Source organism: Callithrix jacchus, chromosome 2 (assembly GCF_049354715.1).
Source record: "Callithrix jacchus isolate 240 chromosome 2, calJac240_pri, whole genome shotgun sequence".
NCBI lineage: Eukaryota > Metazoa > Chordata > Mammalia > Primates > Cebidae > Callithrix > Callithrix jacchus.
In genome coordinates, this window is record NC_133503.1 from 74,159,053 (window position 1) to 74,184,778 (window position 25,726).

A 25,726-nucleotide genomic window follows, 5' to 3' on the forward strand; every position below is an offset into this window, starting at 1 on the left:
ATTTCACCTCGGAAGGTTACTGTGAAGATTGAAGGCTGGAGAAGATGTATCACTTCAGTAGTAAAACACACACAAGCGCCCCCACCCCAGGAATAAACCCCCGCGCGGACACACACACATACACTTCAGGAATAAACACACGCGCGTACACACACACACACACAGCCCCTCCAGGAATGAACACACAAGCGCGCGCACACGCCCCGTTTTGTTGTTCCCAGGAACACACACATAGGCGTAGGCACACGCCCCGTTTTGTTTTTTCCACGCTTTTTAACTAGGGTCTTTCACTTGGCTTAGGGCACCCCTGCCTGAAAGACCTTTCTAGGCCAGCTGGAGCTCGGCACCCAGTTGAGGAGAGAGCGCGGCGCTTTCAGGACTGGGAAAAGGCGAAAGCTCTCCCGGCTCCCCGGCTCCCCAGCCCTTCGGCCCGCCGCCTCCCGGCCTGGGCCCGCCCCGCCATCCCCGGCCTACAGTCAGGCGATGTCCGTGGCCAGCCCAGCCTCTGTGTGACGCCGCGCGCCCCGGGGTCCTTAGCGCCTGCGCGCTCTCCTATAAAGCAGACGCTGCGCCGCGCTTCTGTAGTGGCTTGGTCCCTAGCCTTTCTCTTCCTTCGGGGAGGCCTTGCGGCTCTCGTCAGCCTCCGGCCAGCAGTCTCCTTAACACCGAACACCGTGAGTAGTCGCCCGCTGAGCTGGAAAAGGTTGTGGCGCCCGGATTGCGTGCTGGTTGGCCTCACCATTGCGGTTTGGGCCTGCCTGCGGCGGGCGGTGACTGGGCCTGGCCTTCACTCGGGCCGGGTGGATCGCGTATCGACCCTGTTCTTCAGGAGACACAGTCGGGTCCCATTCACCCGCCCCGCCCCCTAGTCAGCGAGGCCTTCTGTGGCCGCGCGTCCTCACGGCGCTCCTTGAGTGTGAGTCGAAGCCCGGGCTGGGCCTTCTCTGCACCGGCCGTGCGTCAGCCGCCGCAGAGCTCAATTGCAAGGCCCAGACTGCGGTCGGAGGCCTCCCTTGGCCTTAGGCCTGTTGTCCTGAGGACCAGGGCGGGGGTGGCGGCGGGGTTGTGAATGGGGGTCCCTTGGCTGTCTTGAGCGTGGGCGTGTGTCGGTGTCTGGTTTTTGTTGTCGTCGGGAGGGAGAGCGGTGGTGGTGGTCTGAGGCCGCCCGGTTCCTGGCTCCCATCCTTTCACTCCCGTGTCTGGCGTCACTAGCTACCGGTCCTGGCTAGCCGTGTGCGGGCTCCGGGTCTCTGCACATAGCCACTTGCTCCTTCTAAATATTTATCCGCGTTATGTTGCCACTACTTGGAGTCGTTGAAATAACTGTTGTGATAGCAGATACTATCGTCATAGTGGTGTGACTTGTAGGAGCCTGTAAATTCGACGTGTCTGGCTTTTAAAGATATAGGACGTCTACCTGCTCTGGTTCACTTTTAATGGAAACTTCACGTTTGGGTTTTAGGGGCATGCATTTTTCGTCAGAGCGTCAAATAGAATGTATCTGTATCATAGAACAATACAGTCTCCTCCACTGCAGTCTAAAAAGAGGTGTCCGAGTTTCGGGTCACCTAAAACGCAGGTTCCCCCCCCCATGATGTGATAGAACCCACTTTATACTGGCCATGGAGAATTATTTACAAGTGCCAGGAGCCTTTAGGCCTCTTTTTTAGAATGGAATTGTTTTGAAAGCATTTCAAATTAGAATTTCATCCATTACTTAAAAATTTAGCACTTACTTTAGCACCAAAACTTATCTTTGAGTTTAGTCTAGTATTACAAAGTGCATCGAATTACAGATTAACCGATTGCCTACCTGCTGTTTAGTAAGATCTCAACTCCCTTAAGAGTAACCCAATCCACGAATTTGACTGTGACTAAGCACTTATCTTGAGTTATTTGAAAGAAATATGAAACGGTTGTCTTGCTTTTAGAGTAATTTTACCAACTTCATTGTTAGACGTGGTTCTGTACTGTTCATTTCAGTACTATGTAATATAAAAATTACACGTTTAAATGTTTTGTAATTAAAAATTGGGCCCACGTTAAAATATTTTCTTTTGGAGATACCTATTGTCTTGTCACAGGAAGGGTCCTCTACTCTGGGCCCTTCTCCATTGAGCGGGACAACTGCATTATTGGCAAGCACTAAGCAACATGGAGAAGCAGACATGTCTGTGAACTGCAAAGTGAAATCTGATTCTCTCCAACCATGGATGAGTGAGAGTAGGGTATTTTAGTGACTGGGTTTAAAACATGCTTTACTTTTTTGCTTCCTTTGCCTAACAGCCTGTCTGCTTTGGGATTGGGGACAATTGTCTCAGAGAAGCTGAATGAATATTTTAACTGATGTAATAGGTTATAAGTCTTTGAACATAAAACGGGTGTGATGTATGTTTTAAAAGCCAAATCATACACTTTTGTGAAAATATATGCAGTTTTTAATACATAACACCTAAAAAGCTTCAGAGGTGCTATAAGTTAATAGTGATATCACCGGATTATGAATACTTCAGAAGCATGGGTCTTTTGAAAGTTGTATGTGAATTTTAAGAGGCCTTGAATTAAGCTGTACCGGGTATTGCTATACTCTTGTTGTTGTTTGTATGTTTTCCTTTTTTTTTTTTTAGAATTTGAAGATGGTAAGAAATTGTTGGACTTTTAATTTTAAAACATAAAATTAAATTTAAAGCATAAAAGAGGTTATTAATACCTATTTTTAGATTGCATTCCAGCCTGGGCAATAGAGCAAGATTCCTGTTCTCTCTCCCCCTTTCTCTTTCTCTTTAAAAATAAATAAATAAATGCCTTTTTTTTTTTTTTGCCAGAACTTAAGTCCTTTGAAATTAATTGCTTAACTTTTCATGTAAGATTGTATCTTTTTCCTAATGACTCATCATTAATCTGAGTTAATGCATGCATTTTCAGAGCAAGTAATAGGTTGTTATTATGGAGATCTTGCTGAGAGATTTCAAAGATGGTTGCCTAGACAGTCAGTACTGAAAGATAAAAAGGGCCCTGAATTTAAGCTTCCTACTAGATTTAGGGAATTGTACTCACATCTGCTTATCTTTAAATTATTTTATTCTTTTGTATATGGTCTTGCATTGCCTCAGACATAAATGAGCATATTCTGATCTACTCTTGGGATCTGAACTCATTTTCACAGGTAGGTCTCACTGCAGGGGAAATTTCTATTTTATTTGGTAGCCTTGTTTATTTTCAACTGACCTTCCTTAGGTTTGCATGTGGTTAATTGTGGCAGTTAACTATTCAAATGGACTAGTTCAGTATTCAGTGGGAGATGAAAGACAGGCAGAAAGCAAATAAGTATGTTTTATTAAATTTATACCAATAGTGAGTTCAGTGGGGCAGGCCTTAAAAGCTGCTGTTCCTAGTAGTTTGAAAAAATTTCATAGAAATCCTTGCAGGCTAACCTGTGAATAACTACTGACAGCAGTGCTTTACAGGGTTATATATTGTAGGCCCTTAGAACTTTATGGTCAACAAGTTTAAGGCTTCTGATGGACTATAGTTGATGAAATATGTAGAACTCTCAAAATTTACATTTAATATACTCTTTTTTAGATGCCTTCAATTAAATTGCAAAGTTCTGATGGAGAGATATTTGAAGTTGATGTGGAAATTGCCAAACAATCTGTGACTATCAAGACCATGTTGGAAGGTAAGTTAATTGGAAAACCTAGGTGGGAGGAAATGTGCAGTTTGAGATAATTTGTGAATATCAAATTTATATGAGCAGCAAGCTGTCATAAGGTGCTTGAGAGTATGAACAGGTAAAATTTACGTTTTTTTTTTTGAGACAGTTTCGCTCTTGTTACCCAGGCTTGAGTGCAATGGTGCGATCTCAGCTCACCGCAACCTCCGCCTCATGGGTTCAGGCAATTCTCCTGTCTCAGCCTCCTGAGTAGCTGGGATTACTCATGCTACCATGCCCAGCTAATTTTTTGTATTTTTAGTAGAGACAGGGTTTCACCATGTTGACCAGGATGGTCTCTATCTCTTGACCCGCCTTGGCCGCCTCCCAAAGTGCTGGGATTACAGGCTTGAGCCACCATGCCCAGCCAAATTTACATTTTTTCTTTATAGTATAAACTACGTTTTTCTGATACAGGTCATCTTTTCTGCATTGTCCGAATTAGTGAGGTTTTTTTTTTTCCCCCTCATTTAATGGATAAAATCATAAGGTAAAAAACGTTGAAGTCATTGCCAAGCCTTAGGCTATGGTTGGTTTGTGTTCAAGTAAATTTGGATTCACAGGCTCTAGTGATAGAAATTAAAACCTTTGGAAAAAAGGTACCTTCCTATAATGGTAACTGAATAGAACACCTTATTTCAGTGGAGGGAATGAGCTCCGTGGATTGCTATGTAGATTTTATTTCTTTCTTTATTTGGGACTGAGTCTCACTCTTGTTCAGACTGGAGTGCAGTGGTACAATCGTGGCTCACTGCAGCCTCAACCTTCTGGGCTCAAGCAATCCTCCCTCCTCAGCCTCCCAAGTAGCTGGGACTAACAGGTATGTGCCACCACATCTAGCTGATTTTTTTTTTTTTTTTTTTTTTTTAAGATCTAGTTTCACTCTTGTTGTCCAGGCTATTCACTCTTGTTGTCCAGGCTAGAGTGCAGTGGCGTGATCACAGCTCACTGCAACCTCTGCCTCCCCAGTTCAAGTGGTTCTCCTACCTCATCTCCTGAGTAGCTGGGATTACAGGCATGTGCCACCACACCCAGCTAATTTTTTATTTTTAGTAGAGATAGGGTTTCTCCATGTTGGTTAGGCTGGTCTCGAACTTCTGACCTCGTGATGGGCTTACCTCAGCCTCTCAAAGTGCTGGGATTACAGGCGTGAGCCACCGTACCCGGCTGAATTTTTTTTTTAAACAAGCTTTCTGTTTTCTCTGTGTTATTCCTCTGAAACTGCTACAGAATTATATGTGCAGCACAAGGAAGTAAGTTAGAAAACAGGTCTTGAAACTTTCACTAGTTAATGTGGATCTCTTTTTAGTATTACCAGTGGGCTGATACAAATCAATGAAAAAAACTTAGTAGTATTGAGTGTTCTTTAGTATACTATGTACTAAAGAATGTCAGAGGGTTTTTTGTGTAGGGAAGATCTGCAGCTTATAAATGCTTAAAGAGGAGGGTTATATGCTAAGCATTGATGCTGGTGAAAAGAACGTAAGTGAGACATGACCTTTGCTCTTGAAGAATTTATAAACCAGGAGGGAGGCCAGACACAAACAAGGCAAACTTGTCACATGGTGTAATTAGTGCATTGATAAAGTTGTGTGCCAAGTGGCACCGTGGGAGCATCTTGGCTAGTGTTACTCTTCAATCTGGAAGAGATTGCAGTATGTAGTACTGGTGGGGTGCTTTTTTTTTTTTTTTTTTTTTTTGGGGGGGGGGGACTAGAGTTTTGCTTCCCAGGCCAGAGTGCAATGGCATGATCTCAGTTCACCTCAACCTTCACCTCCTGGGTTTAAGTGATTCTCCTGCCTCAGTCTCCCGAGTAGCTGGGATTACAGAGTAGCTACACCTGGCTAATTTTGCATTTTTAGTAGAGATGGGGTTTCTCCCTGACCACTGCCAGGCTGGTCTCGAACTCCCGACCTTAGGTGATCTACCCACCTTGGCCTCCCAAAGTGCTGAGGTTACAGACCTGAGCCACTGCACCTGGCCGAGGTGGTATTTCAGATGTAGTAAAATTAGGATGTTTGGGGAGATAATTCTGAAGTAAAGTAGACAGGATGTCCTAGGGAAAGTAAAATTAAGGTTTTTAGTTGGGGTGAGATGGAATTGTGATATTATAGTTGGTAGAGCTGAAATGGGTTTGAGAGGATAGTAGAGTAGGATTTGTGGAAGCTAAGGGAAAAGAGGGCATTTCTAGGTGACTAGGGTGATTGCCACATTTATATACTGTAGACTGGTCCTTAGAATTTCATAGTTAATAAGTTAGAGGACTTCTAGCAGCAGATACTTAGGTGTGGTAGAGGCAGAAGCTGAATTGCAGGGGCTGTGACTTCTGTTTTCTGGTAAAAGCTCAGAATTCTCTTCAGTAATTGGTACCAATCATGTGATCCTTAAAGTCCTGTATCCTGGTAACTTACCTACATAGATCACTTCTATTAAGTTGTAAACCCCTTGGCACATCCCACAGTGACTGTTCATCAAGTGCCTGTTGAATGAAGGAGTATGTTATGCTCACTAAAAAAAAGTAAAAGCAATCCGAGTGTCCCTAAAAGGCAGGTAAGTAAGGCTTTTTCAAGAAGATGTAGAAACTGATTAGAATTGCTCCCTAAATACTTGCTTTGGCAACGAAAGTGTTATTTATTTTATCTTGGTGCCTGAGACACTGATCTGTCCTGTGCTGCTTCAAAGAAGCATTTGCCAATTTAAAAAATGTAGGGCTTCTTGAAAACTTAGCATGCCAATTCGGATCACTGAAATAAGTAGACTGATAGGCAGTTAGCAACAATAAAATTATTCTTTTACTCCATCGCTGTTGGGAATCAGAAGTGAATGGTTTTATCCTAAGTACCAGTGGCTTACATAAGATTCTAGCCTCTTGAGGACTGGAGTCTTTTGAATTTGGCAGCTTATTTCTTTTCTTGTTTTCCCTCTGCAGTATCTCTGGTTATGGGTTTTATGTGACTTAGAAAACAAAATAAAACCTTTCAATCCACAGGACAATCAGAAGTGAGAATCTTGGCACGTTTACATGTGGATTAGGCGATTAGTTCAGGTCCAGGGTGTAGTATCAAGATACAGGTGTCTTTCAGAAGTCCCTGAAACTAAATAGCTTAAAGGAATGACTTGCTACTTGTGCATTTAGTCCAAAAACAAAAAATATTGCATATCCTTAGTTTAAATGCTAGAGGACTTAAAGAGGATTGCTTGAGCCCAGGAGTTCAAAACCAGCCTGGACAACATAGCAAGACCCTGTCTCTACAAAAAATAAAAAATTAGCTTTATGGTCCTTTACAGTCATAAAAGCCTTATTTTTAATGTGAGTTAAGCCTCATTCCAAATTACATGTGGATCTAAACAAGCTGGTCTTCTCTATGTTTCCTCTAATATCGTAGTTCTCCAGACAAAAGTGTTTTACATTTTATAACTTATTTCTCTCAACTGATTAAAAAGATTACATACTTGTTCAGAAAAGACATACGCAACTTGATCCACATAGAGCTTTACATGAGACATTGTCATTTTACAGTATTACTCTAAACTGAGATAGGATCAGGGATAGGAATTGGTGGGAGGGAGAAAAGAGGGGAGATGAGTGACTCCATCCATGCAAGATAACATGAATTATTTTTGAATCTACTCTCATCTTTAACATTCCACTGGAACTACTTGTTAAGCTCAGTGAACTCTGTCATCAAGTGCATTGTCTGCTTTCATTTCTTACCTAGACTTGTTGACATCATTTGATGCTTGATCATTCTCCTTTTTTTTTGTTTGTTTTTGAGGTGGAGTCTCTCTCTGTCACCTAGGCTGGAGTGCAGTGGCGCAATCTTGGCTCACTGCAACCTGCGCCTCCTGGGTTCAAGTGATTATCCTCCCTCAGCCTCCCGAGTAGCTGGGATTATAGGCGCATGCCACCACGCCCAGCTACTTTTTTGTAGTTTTAGTAGAGACGGGGGTTTCACCATGTTACCCAGGATGGTCTCGGTCTCCTGACCTCATGATCTGCCTGCTCTGGCCTCCTAAAGTGCTGGGATTATAGGTGTGAGCCATCACACCTAGCTGATCATTCCCCTTTTAACTTGGTTTCCAAGATACCACTTACTAGTTACCTCACACCCTTCTGTTTTCTGATCTTTAAAGCCTGCAGTACCCTATGGTTCCTCCTTGGACCGCTTCACTATATCTGTACACACTCATTCGGTTGATCATAGTCCATAGTATTATAAACCATCAATACACCAATTCCCAAACTTTCTTACAGTTCTGATCTCTTATCTTGATTTCTGAACTTGAATATACAGCTGCCCTTGGATATCTAATATTTCATATTTATGAAACTAGAGCTCTTGATCCTCTCTTACTAAAAATAATAGTTCCTTCAACAGCCGCCCCCTTATCAATTGGTGGCAACTTCATCCTTATCATGCCATAAACCTTAGTGTACACGGACTCTTGTCACATTCTATTGTCTGTACTTCCAAATACAGACAGAATTAGGTAATTTTTTACCACCTCCTTAGCTTCAAACCTTGTCCAGGCTATCATCTTGTGCCTGGATTATTGATAGCCCCATAATTGTGTCCCTTAACATATGTTCTTTAACTTCCTTACACATAATGTTAACAGTTTCTTGTATATCTTCTGGGAGATATATGTATATATAGAAGCATATTTCTGTTTTGTCAGTGGCTGCATGATCTGGTGTGTATGTATGTATGTATACACACACATCTGTGGGTTTCAGATTTGAATAGATTGAGATTTTATTACCTTTAATAGTTTTCATTATTTTACTTTTTAAAATACAGTTCATCTGGAGAATTTGATAATAAAGATTAAGGAAAGCGTCTATCTTTAATTTTTTTCAGATGGCCGCCCAGTCATTCAAGCCCAACTTACAAAATCACTTTTCCTTCTAATTAAGAGCTTTTATGTATTCCTTTATTGGTCTACTCACACAAGTTTACATAGTTTTGGGTGGCTCATGGACTCTATCGTTAGGAGCCACCAATTTTTAAATGCTCCTAAGAGAACTGTTCTTAGTAAAGTCCTTTTTATATTCTTTCAGACATGTCTTTTAAGTCCTCTCTTGGTATCCATGGGGGGATTGGTTTCAGGACACCCCTGTATATACCATAATCCACCAATACTCAAGTCCCTTATAATAAAACAGTATAGTATTGGCATATAACATATGCACATCATCTTGTATACTTTTTTTTTGAGACAGAGTCTTTTTCTGTCACCAGGCTGGAGTGCAGTGGCGCAATCTCAGCTCACTGCAGCCTTTGCCTGCTGGGTTCAGGCAGTTCTGCTTCAGCCTTCTGAGGAGCTGGGACTACAGGTGCCAGCCACCATGCCCTGCTAATTTTTGTATTTTTAGTAGAGGTGGGGTTTCACCATATTGGCCAGACTGGTCTCAAACTCCTGAACTTGTGATCTGCCTGTCTTGGCCTCCCAAAGTGCTGGGATTACAGGCGTGAGACACTGCATGGGGCCCCATCTCGTATACTTTAAATCCTCTCTAGATTACTTAACAATACCGAATACAATATAAACGCTATGTGAATAGTTGTTGTATTTTTTAGGGAGTAATGATAAGGAAACAAGTCACGTTCAATGTAGACATAGTCATCCTTTTTTCCAATATGTTTAATCTGTGGCTGGTTGAATCCACTGATGTGGATCTCATGGATATGGGGGCTGACTCTTGTTTTGAGGCATAGACTGGTTGGTATAAGTATTAAAATGGAATTAGGAAATAGTAACTGCCTTCTGGTTTTCTTAGATTTGGGAATGGATGATGAAGGAGATGATGACCCAGTTCCTCTACCAAATGTTAATGCGGCAATATTAAAAAAGGTAAGGTCTTTAAAAGAGTTTATTCTGCTTAAAATATAATACTAATTGATTAATATAAGTAATTCAACAATCTATATTAGAATTTATTGCTTAAAATTACTTTTAAATTTGAGTGATGTTTGTATGTTCTTAAAATACATAGAAATGTCTGCTTCTTTGCCACAGTTGACTATTGTCATTGATTGGGCATCTGTACTACGTATAGCTATGCAAACACTTCTCTAGGAAGGATATCTGGATCACAGATTGTAGAATATCTGGATCACAGGATGGCTTATATACCTAAATTTTGATAGATATTGTTAAATAGTTTTCTAGAAAGATACCACTTCTATAGCATGGTGGAATTGAATCATGACTACCTTTCTTAGATTTGTATTTTTGAAATGGCTAAAGTCAAAATAAAAGGAATATATAACACTTTGTTCCAATTTCTGCCTTCTCTATTCCAGTCCCCTTCGAGGTAGTGATTTATCCTTTTAGTATTTTGTAATACAGGTATTAACAAATAAGTATGTTCCCCCCCCATTCTTAAAGTAGCAAACTATACATTTCTGTGGGTTTTTTTTTTTTTTTTTCATATAACGAAAGGTGATTTGTCTATGTTAATGCATGGCATCTTTTTTTTAAATTTTTTTGAGATGGAGTCTCATCCTTTCACCCAGGCAGGAGTGCAATGGTGTGATCTTGGCTCACTGCAACCTCTGCCTCCCGGGTAGCTGGGATTGCAGGCATGCGCCGCCATGCTTGGCTAATTTTTTTGTATCTTTAGTAGAGACGGGTTTTCACCATGTTGGCCAGGCTGGTATCAAACTCCTGAACTTGTGACCCACCTGCCTTGGCCTCCCAAAGTGCTGGAATTACAGGCATGAGTCACTGTGCCTGGCCAGCATCCTTTTTTGTTTTTTCTCTAACTTTTGGTGTGATTATGACTCTGAGTATCTGTTGAAGTTTATTCATCCAGGCCCTATGAATATTTTAATTGTTAGTCTTGTACATTAGCATATTTAAATTACTGCAATACAATAGTACATGCTTAGCAAAAAGATAAAATTTTTATATTAATATTTTTCACTGAATGAGAGTGCCTTAAAAGGAGTGTAAGAATTATGTGTTTTTGTGGTTCTTTTTTTTAATTGATCACTTTACCTTGTGTTTGAGCATAATCAGTTCCCCGTATTGAATAGGATTTTAGTGTTTGAGGGCATACAGCTGTGTAATAGAGTGAGTTATTTCATTGGATGATAAAGAGCAGCCTTTTTCCACATTGGGGCAAAAACTGTCTAGACTTAGAACTGGGGATGTTCACCTCCGGTTGTCCCCTTCTTTCAGGATTTGTTAAAGGTCACTTAATGCTTTCTTAAGGACTTGAGAGATGCAGTTGCATTGCATGTTTTCCCATAGTCTTACCACATTGATTATTGTATTACCAGTCTTTTTAATTCTCCCTAGACTGGGTAAAAAGTGATTCTCTGTGCCCAGATGTTTTTGTTTGAGACAGAGTTTCACTCTAATGCCCAGATTGGAGTGCAGTGGTGTGATGTCAGCTCACTGTAGCCTCTGTCTTCTACGTTCAAGTAATTCTCTTGCCTCAGCCTCCTGAGTAGCTAGGATTACAGATGCCTACCACCATGCCCGGCTAATTCTTGTATTTTTAGTACAGACAGGTTTTCGCCATGTTGGACAGGCTGGTCTCCAACTCCTAACCTCAGGTTATCTGGCTGCCTTTCAGAGGTGCTGGGATTATTGGCATGAGCCACCATGCTCAGCCAACCTGAATTTTTTTGTTTTTGTTTTTGAGACAGGGTCTCACTCTGTTGCCCAGGCTGGAGCACAGTGGTGTGATATTAGGTCACTACAACCTCCGCCTTCCTGGTTCAGGCAGTTCTCTTGCCTCAGCCTCCCAAGTAGTTGGGATTACAGGCGCCTGCTGCCATGCCCAGCTGAGTTTTGTATTTTTGTAGAGATGGGGTTGCACCATGTTGGCCAGGCTGGTCTTGAACACCTGACCTCAGGCAATCTGCCTGCTTCAATCTCCCAAAGTGTGAATGTTTTTACGTGTATTACTGGCCATTTACATTTTCTGCATTGTCTGTTTTCATTTTCCTGTTTTCCTAATGGACTTAAAAAGTGGTAAAAATACATATGACGTTTATCATTTTCAGTTTTTAAAAGTGCACCATTCAGTGACATTAATTACACTCACAAGTGTTGTGCCGCTGTCACCACTAACCATCTTCAGAACTTTATCATCCCAAACTGAAACTCTGTATCATAACTCCGCATTTTTGTACACTCCCTTCCCCAAGTCCCCTAGATAATCATTATTCTACTTTGGGTGTCTGAATTTAGCTATTCTGGGCACATCATATATGGAATCATATAATATTAGTCATTTTGTATCTGGCTTATTTCACTTAGCATAATGTTTTCAAGGTTCATCCATGTTGTCTAATGGGCTTAAAAAATTGTGGTCAAATATACATAACAAAAGTTACTATCTTAACCATTTTCTCTTCTTTTTTTTTTGAGATGGAGTTTTGCTCTTATTGCCCAGGCTGGAGTGCAGTGGCATGATCTTGGCTCACCGAAACCTCCACCTCCTGGGTTCAAGTGATTCTCCTACCTCAGCCTCCTGAGTAGCTGTGGTTATAGGCGTGCACCACCATACCCAGCTAATTTTGTACTTTTAGTAGAGACTGGGTTTCTCCATGCTGGTCAGGCTGGTCTCCAACTCCTGACCTCAGGTGATCTGCCCACCTCAGCCTCCCAAAGTGCTAGTATTACAGGCGTGAGCCACCATGCCCAGCCATCATCTTAACCATTTTTTTTTTTTTTTTTTTTTTTTTTGAGAACAGAGTCTCACTCTGTTGCCCAGGCTGAAGTGCTGTGGCACAGTCTCAGTTCACTGCAGCCTCCACCTCCTGGGTTCAAGCAGTTCTCCTGCCTCAGTCTCCCAAGTAGCTGAGATTACAGGCATGTGCCACCATGCCCAGCAATTTTTTGTATTTTTTATAGAGTTGGGATTTCACCATGTTGGCCAGGATGGTCTGGATCTCTTGACCTTGTGATCTGCCTGCCTTGGCCTCCCAAAATGCTGGGATTACAGGCGTGAGCCACTGTGCCTGGCCATCTTAACCATTTTGAAGTGACAATTCAGTGGTATTATTTAATAGGCTTTTTTTTTTTTTTTTTTGGAGACAGTGTCACTCTGTTGCCCAGGCTGTAGTGCAGTGGTGCGATCTCACTGCAACTCCGCCTCCTGGGTTCAAAGGATTCTCCTGCCTCAGCCTCCTGAGTAGCTGGGATTACATGCGTGCGCCACCACACCTGGCTAATTTTTGTATTTTTAGTAGAGACAGGGTTCTGCCATGTTGGTCAGGCTGGTCTTGAACTTCTAACCTCATGATTTGTCCGCCTCGGCCTCCCAAGGTGTTCGGATTACAGGTGTGAGTCACCGTGCCCTGACTCTAATAGGCTTTTTATAAGAACTCTTTTAAAAAGTTTCTACCAGTTTGCTTATCTTAGTTAATTTATTTTATGATTTAGAGGGTTTATTTTATCTAGTTAGATCTCTTTTTTTTTTTTTTTTTTTTGAGACGGAGTTTCGCTGCTGTTACCCAGGCTGTGCAATGGCGCGATCTTGGCTCACCACAACCTCCGCCTCCTGGGTTCAAGCAATTCTCCTGCTTCAGCCTCCCTTGTAGCTGGAACTACAGGTGTGCGCCACCATGCCCAGCTAATTTTTTTGTATTTTTAGTAAGAGACGGTTTCACCATGTTGACCAGGAATGGTCTCGATCTCTTGACCTTGTGATCCACCTGCCTCAGCCTCCCAAAGTGCTGGGATTATAGGCATGAGCCACCGAGCCTGGCCAGATCTCATTCTTTATGATTTCTGAATATGCCTTACAAGTAACATTCTATTTTATACTAATGAAAAATGGTTCTAAAAGGATCTTTGCTTGTAGTCATTCAAATGCCAGGTACATTCAGATGCCATTCAAAAGCTGGGGGTATAGCAGTGAACCCAAAATCCTTATGGAGTTTATGATCTGAAGGGTTGGGGAAACATACAACATTAGAAATATATCAGATGGAAAAGCTATGGAGAATGAAGAAGGGAACGGGGAACATAAAAGGGTGAGTAGGTGAACAGTAAGCTATTTTAAAAATAAAGATAGGAGATTCCTTACTGAGAAGATGATCTTTAAACAAAGAAATGTGAATATGTGGCGGGGGAAGGATTCTTGGATTTGGGAGCAAGTGCAGTGACCTTAAGACAAGAGCATGCCCTGCCATTTCAGGAAAGACAAGGATTTTAGTGGAAGCTAGAGCACAGTGACCAAACAAGAAGGAAGTAGATAAAATCAGAGTTAAGGGGCTGGGTGATTTAGGGCCACTTGTGAGAATGAGAAGTGTTTGGTTTTTTGTTTTGTTTTGTGTTTTTAAGATAGGGTCTCACTCTGTTGCCTAGGCTGGAGTGCAGTGGTGCAGTCATGGATCATTGCAACTCTACCTCCCAGGTTCAGGTGATCCTCTCACTCCAGCCTCCTGAGTAGCTGGGACTACAGGCGCATGCCACCACACCTGGCTAATTTTTGTATTTTCTATAGAGGTGGAGTTTCACTGTGTAGCCCAGGCTGGTGTGGAACTCCTGGGCTCAAGTGATCTGTCTCCCTTGGCCTCCCAGATTGCTGGGATTATGGGTGTGAGCCACCACACCTAGCTAAGAAGTTTTTTTTTTTTTTTAAAGCCTGTTTGCATTGAATGTATATTGTATTTTGAATAATAATTACATGATGCCAAAACTGAAAGTGTACAGTAAAATTTCCCATCGTTGTCTCTTATCTGATGGGAAACTATTCCCCCCAGAAAGTAATGTGGCATTTTTTATTGTTTTTCTTTTTTACTGGCGCTACCCGTTGTGAACGTAGGCAGGCATTAGTTTCTTATATATCCTTTAAAGAGTTTTTTATTTTTAAATTTTATTATTTTTTTATTAGTAGTGGTAGTAATTTTTTTTTTTTTTTTTTGAGACAGAATCTCTTTCTCTCTTGCCCAGACTAGAGTGCAGTGGCGCAATCATGGTTTGCTTCAGCCTCAACTTCCTGGGCTCAAGTGATTCTTTTTTCTCAACCTTCTGAGTACCTGGGACCGTAGATGTACGCCACCGCCCCTGGCTCATTTTTGTATTTTTTAAAGAGACGGTTTCACCATGTTACCCAGGCTGGTCTCGAACTTCTGGGCTTAAGCATCTCTCCCACCTTACCCTCCCAAAGTGCTAGGATTACAGGTGTGAGCCTCCTCGATCAGCCTATTTATTATTATTATTATCATTTTTTTGTAGAGGTGGGGTCTTGCTACATTGCCTAGGCTAGTTTTGAACTTCTGGCACTCAGCAGTCCTCCTGCCTCAGCCTCCCAAATTTCTGGGATTACTGTGCCTAGCTTTAGAGTTTTTAAAATGCCCAGATAAGCAAATATTAATTGCCATTTGTTCCTTTTATATTATTGGAATACTGCTTAAGAAGTTTCATTAAAACCCTTTGCTGGTTAGGCATGGTGGCTCATAACCTGTAATCTCAACACTTTGGGAGGGCAAGGTGGGTGAATTGATTGAGTTTAGGAGTTTGAAACCAGCCTGAGCAACATGATGAAACCTTATCCCTACAAAAACAAAATAAAAAGATGAGCCAGGTGTGGTGGCATGCACCTGTAGCCCCAGCTACTCGGGAGGTTGAGGTGGGAGGATTGCTTAAGCACAGGAGGTCGAGTGAGCCATGATTACGGCACTGCATTCCAGCCTGGGTGACACAGTGAGTGACGCCTTGTCTCAAAAACAAATGAACAAAAAACCCTTGCTTGGCTTTGCCTTATTGAAACTGTTATTTCTTTCTTTTTTGTTTTTTTGTATCCTGGCAATATAATTTCTTGGCTCTACTATTTTCTCTCAGCATTGTTTATTTCTCCAACATTTTCCTATGAAAACGTTTTAACCATACAGAAAAATTGAAAGAATTACACAGTGGACACCTATACGGCCACTGCCTAGATTCTACAACTTAAAACACTTTAAGTATTGATTTTGGTCTTTATGTTGGTATGTAGGTAATCAGCTTCCTGAAACTTTATGAAGTCATTATTCTCTTATTAAGGGAACTTTGGGGCTTTTGCTGTTTTGTTGTTGCACCATATAGTCTTACAGATGTGTCTGGGGTATTTGGAATTTCCTGGTTACAGTATATGCACATATTCAGCTTTACTAAGGAGTGCTGGATTAGTATAAAATGGGTTATACCAATTTATACTCGAGTTCGTGTTTCCTTTCCACTATTGTCCAACAATTAGTATCAATTTCTTGATTTTTTTTCATTCTAGAGAAGTATCTGTAGTGTTAGTTTTGCTTCTAAGAAGTTGAGTGTTCCTTACATTTGACTACTCAGTTTTCATTTATTGCCTGTACATATCTTTAACCCATTTCTCTATAGTGACTTTTAAAATATTTTATATTCTCTAGGCTAATCATTGTTCTACGTTTTGGAGATATCCTCCAGTCATTGTCCTGTCTAACTTTTCTTTTTGCATAGAAACGTTTTTTTTTTTGAGATGGAATGCAGTGGTGCCGTCTTGGCTCACTGCAACCTCTGCCTCCTGGGTTCAAGTGATTCTCCTGCCTCAGCCTTCTGAATAACTGAAATTACACCGGCCACCATGCCCAGCTAATTTTTTGTATTTTTTTAGTAGAGACGGGTTCTACCATGTTGGCCAGGCTGGTCGCATCTATGACCTTGTGATTCGCCTGCCTCAGCCTCCCAAAGTGCTGGGATTATAGGCGTGAGCCACCACGCCCAGCTGCGTAGAAGCTTTTTAATGTGGTCAAGTATGGTACTCTGTCTACATGGCTTGCTTTTATCTAATAAGATCTTCTGCCTTCTAGGGTTATAAAGATTCTTCAAGCTTCATTTTTGCTTTTCAAGCTTGGCTGTTAATTGCTCAAGTCAACCTCTAGCTAGTTATTATCCCAACATAGAGATAAGTTGTCCCAGCAGTGGAATGAGTACCTTTGACAAAATGCCACTGAAGAATCAACTTGTTGTTGTAGGTCATTCAGTGGTGCACCCACCACAAGGATGACCCTCCTCCTCCTGAGGATGATGAGAACAAAGAAAAGCGAACAGATGATATTCCTGTTTGGGACCAAGAATTCCTGAAAGTTGACCAAGGAACACTTTTTGAACTCATTCTGGTAAGTTTTTTTGTTTTAATTTTTTAAATTTTTATTTATTTATTTATTATTATTTTTTTTGAGACGGAGTTTCGCTCTTGTTACCCAGACCGGAGTGCAATGGCACGATCTGGGCTCACCGCAACCTCCACCTCCTGGGTTCAAGCAGTTCTCCTGCCTCAGCCTCCGTAGTAGCTGGGACTATAGGCATGCACCACCATGCCCAGCTAATTTTTGTATTTTTAGTAGAGACGGGGTTTCACCTTGTTGGCCAGGAATGTCTCTATGTCTTGACCTTGTGATCCACCCACCTCGGCCTTCCAAAGTGCTGGGATTATAGGCGTGAGCCACCGCACCCGGCCTTGTTTTTTTTTGAGACGGAGTCTCGCTCTGTCGCCCAGGCTAGAGTGCAGTGGTGTGTTCTCGGCTCCCTGCAAACTCTGCCTCCCAGGTTTAAGCAGTTCACTCCACCTCCCAAGTAGCTGGGATTACAGGTGTGTGCCACCGTGCTTAGCTAATTTTTGTATTTTTAAGTAGAGATGGGGTTTCACCATGTTGGTCAGGCTGGTCTCAATCTCTTGACCTTGTGATCCACCTGCCTCAGCCTCCCAAAGTGCTGGGATTATGGGCATGAGCCACCATGCCTGGCATCTGGTAAGTTTTTTTTAACATATAAAATAGCTCTATTCCAGAGCCTTTAAATATTACTTCTTACAGATTTAAAATTTGCTAACTTCATTGACACTGAATTTTAATACTCTGAATTAAAATGTAATGCCATATTTAAATCCACATATCAGTAACACACTAAATGTAAATGGTCTAAACACAGTTAAAAGGCAGAAATTAACAGATCAAAAAAGCAAGATTAGCTATGCTGTCTGTAAGAAACCCACTTTAAGGAAATAGACACACCTAGGTTTAAAGAATGAAAGAAGGTAAACTATACTGACATGAATCAAAAGAAAGCTGGAGTGACTATGTTAAAATAGATGTGGAGGCAAAGAATATTACTAGGGTTAAAGGGGATTATTTTGTATCGTTAAGGGGATCCATTTTTTAAGAAGACATAACAATCATAAATGTTTATTTGCCTAGAAGAATTTCAAGAAGTGAAACAAAACCCAGAAGAACTCAAAGAAGTCCACAAATTTGCAGTCATAGAGCTTTCAGTACCTCTCTCAATTAATATAACAAGTAGACAGAAATCATGATAACTTGATATAACACTATTGACCAACTTAATGGACATTTATAAAACATTTTATCTATCTATATCTATATATTATGTATCTGTTTGAGACAGTCTCACTCATCACCCAGTCTGGAGTGCAGTGGTGCAGTCTCTGCTCACTGCAACCTCTCCTCCCGAGATAAGTGATTCTCCTGCCTCAGCCTCCTGAATAGCTGAGATTACAGCCACCTGCCACCATGCCCAGCTAATTTTTTGTATTTTTAGTAGAGACGGGCTTTCACCACATTGGTCAGGTTGGTCTCGAACTCCTGACTTCAGGTTATCCACCTGCCTTGGCCTCCCAAAGTGTTGGGATTACAGGTGTGAGCCACTGTGCCTGGCCTAAAACATTATATGTAACGATAGCAGAATACATATCCTTTTCAAGTGTATATTACCAAGATAGACCGTGTTCTGGGCCATAAAACAAGTCTCAGCCTGGAACAGTGGCTCACACCTGTAATCCCAATACTTTGGGAGGTCGAGGCATGTGGATCACTTGAGGCCAGCAGTTTGAGACCAGCCTGGTCAATATGATGAAACCCCTGAATTAGCTGGGTGTGGTGTCACACACCTATAATTCCAGCTACTTGGGAAACTGAGGCAGGAGAATCGCTTGAACCTGGGAGGCAGACGTTGCAGTGAGCCGAGATTGCACCACTGAACTCCAGCCGGGTGACAGAGTGAGACGGTGTCTCAAAAAGAAAAATCTCTATCATAAAAGGATTTACGCCATACAAAGTATGTTCTCTGCAATGGAACTAGAAATCACAAACAGAAAGGTAACTGGAAAAATCTGCAGCTTCTTTAAAACTAACACATTTGCAAATAACCTGTAAGTCAAAGAAGAAATAAAAAGAATTTGTATTTTGAGCTGAATAGAAATAAAACACATGAAAAATCTGTGAGATGCAGCAAAAGAAATACTTAGAGGGAAATTGATAGCATGAAATACCTATATTATTAGAAAAGAAAAGTTTCAAATCAGTGATCTAAGCTTCCACCTTAAGAAACTAGTAAAAGATGAAATTAAATACAAAGCAAACAGAAGAATTAGAATATATAAGGGCAGAAATCAGTGAAATAGAAAATAGGTAATAAAGTCAGTGAAACCAAAACCTGTTTTTAAAAATCAGATCACTAAATATAATGCTATAACTGCTTATTGAACTCTTTAAGTGTGGACAAATATTTTTGTCAAGATCTGATGTGGTATTTGTCAAGATCTGATGTGTGTCTGTACACACATACACAACAGTAGTGGCCATTAACATTTGAGCTAATACAGTTTGGTTAAGGAAGCAGAAGGATTCAGCATCATAGAGATGTAACAAAGGTCACATAAAAGTCTTTCATGGAGGAACTTATGAGTGATTTATTCTTCTCCCTTTAATAAAATTATCATTTTAAGCTTTATTAGACATGGAGTTTCAATCATTAACTTTAGATTTAGTTTAAAACATCAAGTATACTTTAAGGAAAACAACTATCTCTTTACAGGCTGCAAACTACTTAGACATCAAAGGTTTGCTTGATGTTACATGCAAGACTGTTGCCAATATGATCAAGGGGAAAACTCCTGAGGAGATTCGCAAGACCTTCAATATCAAAAATGACTTTACTGAAGAGGAGGAAGCCCAGGTAGGTGGCACACAGTTTTGTCTCTGATCGCATGCTCTTAAAAAGGGACTAAAGCCTGTAATACACCAGAAAAGAGGTGACTGTATCAAGTAGTCTTGATACTTGAGGGATACTAGGTAGTTTCTGTGTCTTAAACATACTCTTACTGTACTGTCTGTATGAGTCTAAACACTTACATGATACTGCATTTTTTTTTTTGAGATGGAGTTTTGCTCTTATTACCCAGGCTGAAGTGCAATGGCGCGATCTCGGCTTACCGCAACCTCCGCCTCATAGGTTCAGACAATTCTCCTGCCTCAGCCTCCTGAGTAGCTGGGATTACAGGCTCGTGCGACCATGCCCAGCTAATTTTTGTATTTGTAGTAGAGACAGGGTTTCACCATGTTGACCAGGATGGTCTCCATCTCTTGACCTCGTGATACACCCACCTCGGCCTCCCAAACTGCTGGGATTACAGGCGTGAGTCACTGCGCCCGGCCGATACTGCATTTTTAAGCATAAGAACAATTAGTTTTCAACAAGAGGAGCTCTTTCTTGTAAATGTGTTAACAGTTACTAGTTCTGGCATCTGCAGCTTTTTGTATAGACCATACATATCTGACTTCAGAAAAGCAGGCCCTAGAGAAGTGTATGCTAGGGCACTTGAGAGCAACTTAATGAGGGGAGGAAATGAAAAAATAGATCAGAATGATTTTGTTGACATGACTACAGACTGAAATTGTGTCAGTTAACTAACTGAATTTGCTCTGTCAACTTTAGTAAACTGCCCATTGTCTTTATTTTGTTCAGAATTTCAGCAGGGCAGAATAAAAACCTTGGGAGGCAAAAAAAGGAAATCCAGAAGTGTAGTCTCAGTCTGGTGTTCTGATTTTCCATCTATTCTACTGACTCACTGGCTATCGATGAATCAGTAGGTAGTATATTTAAGTCTTAGGAAACACTACTAAAGTTAAGGTACTTCCTTATATCCATCTCTTTTAGGTACGCAAAGAGAACCAGTGGTGTGAAGAGAAGTGAAATGTTGTGCCTGACACTGTAACACTGTAAGGATCGTTCCAAGTACTAGTTGCACTGCTCTGTTTATAATTGTTAATATTAGACAAACAGTAGACAAATGCAGCAGTAAGTAAATTGTATTAGCAGAATATTGTCCTCATTGCATGTGTAGTTTGAGTACAGATTCCAAATCTATGGCTGAGTTTCTTCTAATATGATTGAAAGTTTCTTTTTTCTTTGCTCTGAATAAAACTGAACTGTGGGTTCTCTATAAGTGGCATTTTGGGCTTTCCCTCTTTTTTGTAAAGCAGTGTCTGCCTAGTTTATTGTCCAGTTAACTTTAGTGACCTTTTAAAAGTTGGCATTGTAAATAAAACAACCTGCAAAAAAGTTATCTGGAATAGAATTAACAAAATATTATCTTTATTCATGAGTTGGAAACTGCAAAAGGCTTCTTGAAGTAAATGTTCTGAGTGGAGTTACTAGGATGTCTTTCAGCCTCCTGCAGGCAAGGAGTACCACCATATTGATTAGCCTGTATTTAGCAGGGCTCCTCCCTTCATTGCATCTGAGGACTTGTCTTCTTTTTCTTTAATTTTATTTTTAATCCTCTTAGCTTTAAATATATTGCCTAGAGACTCAGTTACTACACAGTTTGTGGTTTTTTGGGAGAAATGTAACTGGACAGTTTGTTAGCTTTTCAATTAAAGACACTTAACCTATGTGGGATGTCATCTTTTTATAATCAGTGTTCCCATGTGGGGAAAATTATTCACACTACTTGCATGTAAAAATAATTTAACTTTTAACATTAAAATATGTGGTAAAATTCAGAAAACATCCATCATGAATGCAAGATACTTTCAATAAAAAGTAAGTTATATTGTAGATAGTTAAGTTTGCTTTTGTGGACTTAAATGTGTCTCTTCACTTAAATGGGTTGAATTTGTATATATTTGTTTAGCTTGAAAAGAGTTTATATTTTAGCTCACTGGAGGCTGCTGACATAAGCATAACTTCTGTCTCTTCTAATTGTTATTTATATGCTTAACTGGAGCCAGTAGTTTAATTCTTAACACAGAATTACTCTGTCATTGTTTCCAGCTTGCCTTCTACAATAGAATGAAGTTTTTGTTGATGGCTTGAGATGGCTTACAAATTTTGATTTTTTTTTTAATTTCTTGTGCTCCCTTTTTTTCTTCTTCTTTTTCCAGTTAATGTCTGTATTCACATGTAATCTTGTTTTCTCTTCACATTCACTGAGTAATTTAGGCTCAGATTATCCCTTGGCAGTAGTTTGCCTTCATCTCACCTTTCATTTGCCCCAAATTTACCTTATTTAATATTAGTCCCATGTGTTGTCTCAATTTCCATTTGTTCTGTACCAGAGATAGGAAACTATAATGTATGTGGGTCAAATCAGGTCCATAGCCTGTTTTTGTAGTCTTTGAACTAAAAATGGTTTTTATGTTGTAAAGTGTTGTTTAAAAAACACACACACACAGCAGAAACTGAATTTAGAAACACACACACACACACACACACACATACACACACACACACGAGAACCTGAATTTGACCAAAAAGCCTAACATATTTACTATCTGGCATTTACAGAAAATGTTTGCCAACCCCTGTGACTACTTTTGGATTCCTGGTTCCCTTTACTCTTGGGAAATAAGCTTGTTTTCTTTAAGACAGAGTCTCGCTCTGTCCCCTAGGCTGGAGTGCAGTGGCGTGATCTTGGCTCACTGCAATTTCCGCCTCCTGGGTTCAAGCCATTCCCCTGACTCAGCCTTCTGAGTAGCTGGGATACAGGCACATGCCACCACACCCAGCTAATTTTTGTATTTTTAGGAGAGATGGGGTTTCACCATCTTGGCCAGGATGGTCTTGAACTCCTGACCTCGTGAGCCACTGTGCCTGGCCAGAAATAAGCTTGTTTTCTATTTGTCCTGGTTTTAGTGGGGAGGGTGGCAGTGTACGCTCCCAGCTGAATTGTCTCATCTACCAATTCCTTTATAATGATCAACTTCTGCAAAAACCTTATCCACCTCAAGTATCCTTAGCAGCTGGGCATGGTGCCTTATGCCTGTAATCTCAACATTTTGTGAGGACAAGGTGGCAGGAGGATCATTTGAGCCCAGGAGTTTGAGACTAACCTGGGCAACATAGGAAGACCCCTTCTCTACGAAAAGAAAAAAAAAAATTGGCCGGGCATGGTGGCTCATGCCTGTAATCCAAGCACTTTGGAGGCCAAGGCGGGCAGATCACCTGAGCTCGGGAGTTCAAGACCAGCCTGACCAACATGGTGAAGCCCTGTCTTATTAAAAAAAAAAAAAAAAAAAATTAGCAGGCATGTGATGCGTGCCTGTGGTCTCAACTACTTGAGAAGCTGAGGTGGGAGGATTGCTTGAGCCTGAGAGGTCGAGGCTGCAGTGAGCTGGCATTGCACTACTGCAATCCAGCCTAGGCAGCAGAGTGAGACCTTATCTCAAAAACAAACAAAAAGTATCCTTAGCAGTATTATGACAAACCCAAATCTTCACTGAAGGTCCAGGATTAGTGCCATATATCATGTTTAACTTGTAAAGGAGGTATCACCTTCTAAGAAACTGGAGCTTGTTGTTATTGCCATTTGATCTGTATAATACACAGGAGTTGTTAGAATTATAGGAGTAAATGTCACTATTTACAGTTAAAGGATATTGGATCTTTCAGAAAGATTGGATGGACAGACAATATAGTAGTTAAATTTTTGTTTCTTTCTTGACTTTCTGTAGTCTGTAATCTTTAAACAATAAACAAAAATTCCTGGTAATCTTAAACTTTTACATCAATAGAAATCGAAGAGAAAATAGGCCATTTGTGACCATTGTGGACCCAAATAAATCATGGACGTATTATTAAGAAGCCCTTTTCAATCTGGCTGCACCATTCTTATACTACCCTTTTTTTTTTCCTATTCCATGCTGTATTGCCTGTTATTTCTTTAATATATCTACTATAACTTTTCTAGGCTCTCACCTGGAGTGAGTGGTCCTTTCTCATTATCATAGCAGCCAAACCTCAGTCTTCAAAACTGTACTGATTTCTGCCTACTCTCTTACTCCCAGCCATTCTTCTAAACTAAAATTGTGGCATTAAGTCATACCTTGAGGCTGGAGTTTCAGTGTCTGTATGGCCTTGAGCAAGTTGGAAATAGTAGGTAGTATGGTTTTATAGATCTAGTGCAGTCTGCTTTATATTAGTTCCAATATTTAATTGGAAGTCGCTTGACAGCAGGATGTATCTTGTATTTAGCAGCACTACATGAATTTCAATATAAGTAACATAAGCGAAAGGTCCTTGTGAAATGCAGGCACAGGGCATAATGAAAAGAAGAACAGTTTTTAAAATGCATGAGATGGGAGAGCAGGTTTGGAGAGTAGTTACTCATGAATTAAGATGTTCTCTAATTACTGTTACAGTAGTAGAGGAAAGGAAACTCTTGATTAACCTTAAGGGTCAATTAGGAAATGACCTTTATTTCACCAGGAAAGAGAATTGAGGGGAAGAAGGTATTTGGCTGATTTGGGTGATTGAAGAATGTTTGTGAGGTTCCTCTGTAAACATGGAAAATGCATCCTGCTTCCTGCAGTGTACTGCTTTTAGTGATGAAGTCCTTTCAAGGACCTTATGTCAGTCCTTTGACTTCTTGCCTTTTCATTGATTATGTCACTTGTGATCTAAAACCAAAATCTTCCTGAATGTTAGCTTATGACTTTCTCCTTAACATTGTCATGGCAAAAGATGTGCCCCTCAAACAAATTATAATTTTTTTTTTTGGAGACAGTCTTGCTCTGTAGTGCAGGCTAGAGTGCAGTGGCGCGATCTCGGCTCACTGCAATCTCCACTTCACAGGTTCAAGCAATTCTTCTGCCTCAGCCTCCCAAGTAGCTGGGATTACAGGTATGTGCCACCATGCCCAGCTAATTTTTTCGTATTTTTAGTAGAGATGCAGTTTTACTATGTTGGCCAGGCTGGTCTCAAATTCCTGACCTTGTGATCCACCTGCCTCAGCCTCTCAAAGAGCTGGGATTACAGGTGTGAGTCATGGAACTGGCCCTAATAATTCTTAAGTTGTAGAGGCAAGTTACTCTTTTGAAATGCTGTTGTGTTAGCTTACTTTAATAAATCTCTTGATGTGTAAAATAGATAATGCTTTACAGTTCTTATATTTTTCCAAAGATTCACAAAATCATCCTGCAGCTCCCCATGCGAGATCATAACTATGACTTTTTACTCTATAACTGTTATAATATACCCACTACTGGAAGTAAGAGCTATATTGTGACTTGGTTGGATCGGTAACTGCAGCCCTGTAACATGACATCGTAGTAATGCTGAATTTATCTTAAAATGAGCTAGGGAGGGAGTAACAGTGAGTCACTCTGGGCATGTGACTTAGGGCAGGCAGATTTTCCAAATAACTTTCAATTTTACTTTAAAAATTGGCCAATCCTGTGGGTGTGTTCTGATCCCAACGTAAATTTTTTAAAAATTACGTAAGTTGCCTAGGCTCTCAATAAGGCAGTTTGGAAATATGAAGTGGTTTCCACCAGAAAAGAGAGATTTGAGAAAGCAGCAAACTTCTTGCTCTGAGCACCCTTTACAAGCTGAATTTTTGCTTGCCAGCATTACCATTGGAAGATTTTTTTTTTTCACTGCTCCTTGCAGAGTAGGGCTACCCCACAGGCATTGTGCCCAGAGCCTGAAGAGCTTTTTAATTCTTACACGAGACAAGGTCTCACCTCTGCCGCCCAGGCTGGAGTGCAGTGGTGTGATCACGGCTCACTGCAGCCCTGAACTCCTGGGCTTAGTCCTCCCGCCTCAGCTTCCTGAGTAGCTGGGACTACATGTGTGTGCCGCCACGCCCAGCTAGTTTTTGTATTTTTTAATTTTTTATAGAGATGAGGTATTGCCATGTTGCCCAGGCTGTTTTTGAATTCCTGGGCTCGAGATCCTCCTGCCTCAACCTTCCAAAGTGCTGGGAATATAGATGTGAGCCACAATACT

General features: G+C 40.8%; 1 protein-coding gene across 5 annotated transcripts in view; it reads left to right on the forward strand.

Annotated features, from left to right (window-relative positions):
• Positions 1-561: 561 nt before the first annotated feature.
• The window catches only part of SKP1 (S-phase kinase associated protein 1), a 28,919-nt gene continuing 3,754 nt past the window's right edge, over positions 562-25,726 (forward strand). The window contains exons 1-7 of one of the 5 annotated variants that reach the window (XM_008991210.5): positions 562-674; positions 3,114-3,166; positions 3,586-3,682; positions 9,498-9,571; positions 16,675-16,818; positions 19,532-19,672; positions 20,654-20,715. In XM_008991210.5, the coding sequence (XP_008989458.1) occupies positions 3,586-3,682; positions 9,498-9,571; positions 16,675-16,818; positions 19,532-19,672; positions 20,654-20,689 (492 nt within the window). In that variant the 5' untranslated portion in view covers positions 562-674; positions 3,114-3,166 and the 3' untranslated portion in view covers positions 20,690-20,715. Of the gene's footprint in view, positions 675-776; positions 917-3,113; positions 3,167-3,585; positions 3,683-9,497; positions 9,572-16,674; positions 16,819-19,531; positions 19,673-20,653; positions 21,557-25,726 lie in introns of those variants that run through there. The other 4 variants (XM_078364834.1, XM_078364835.1, XM_035290843.3 and 1 more) reach the window with 4 other exon arrangements.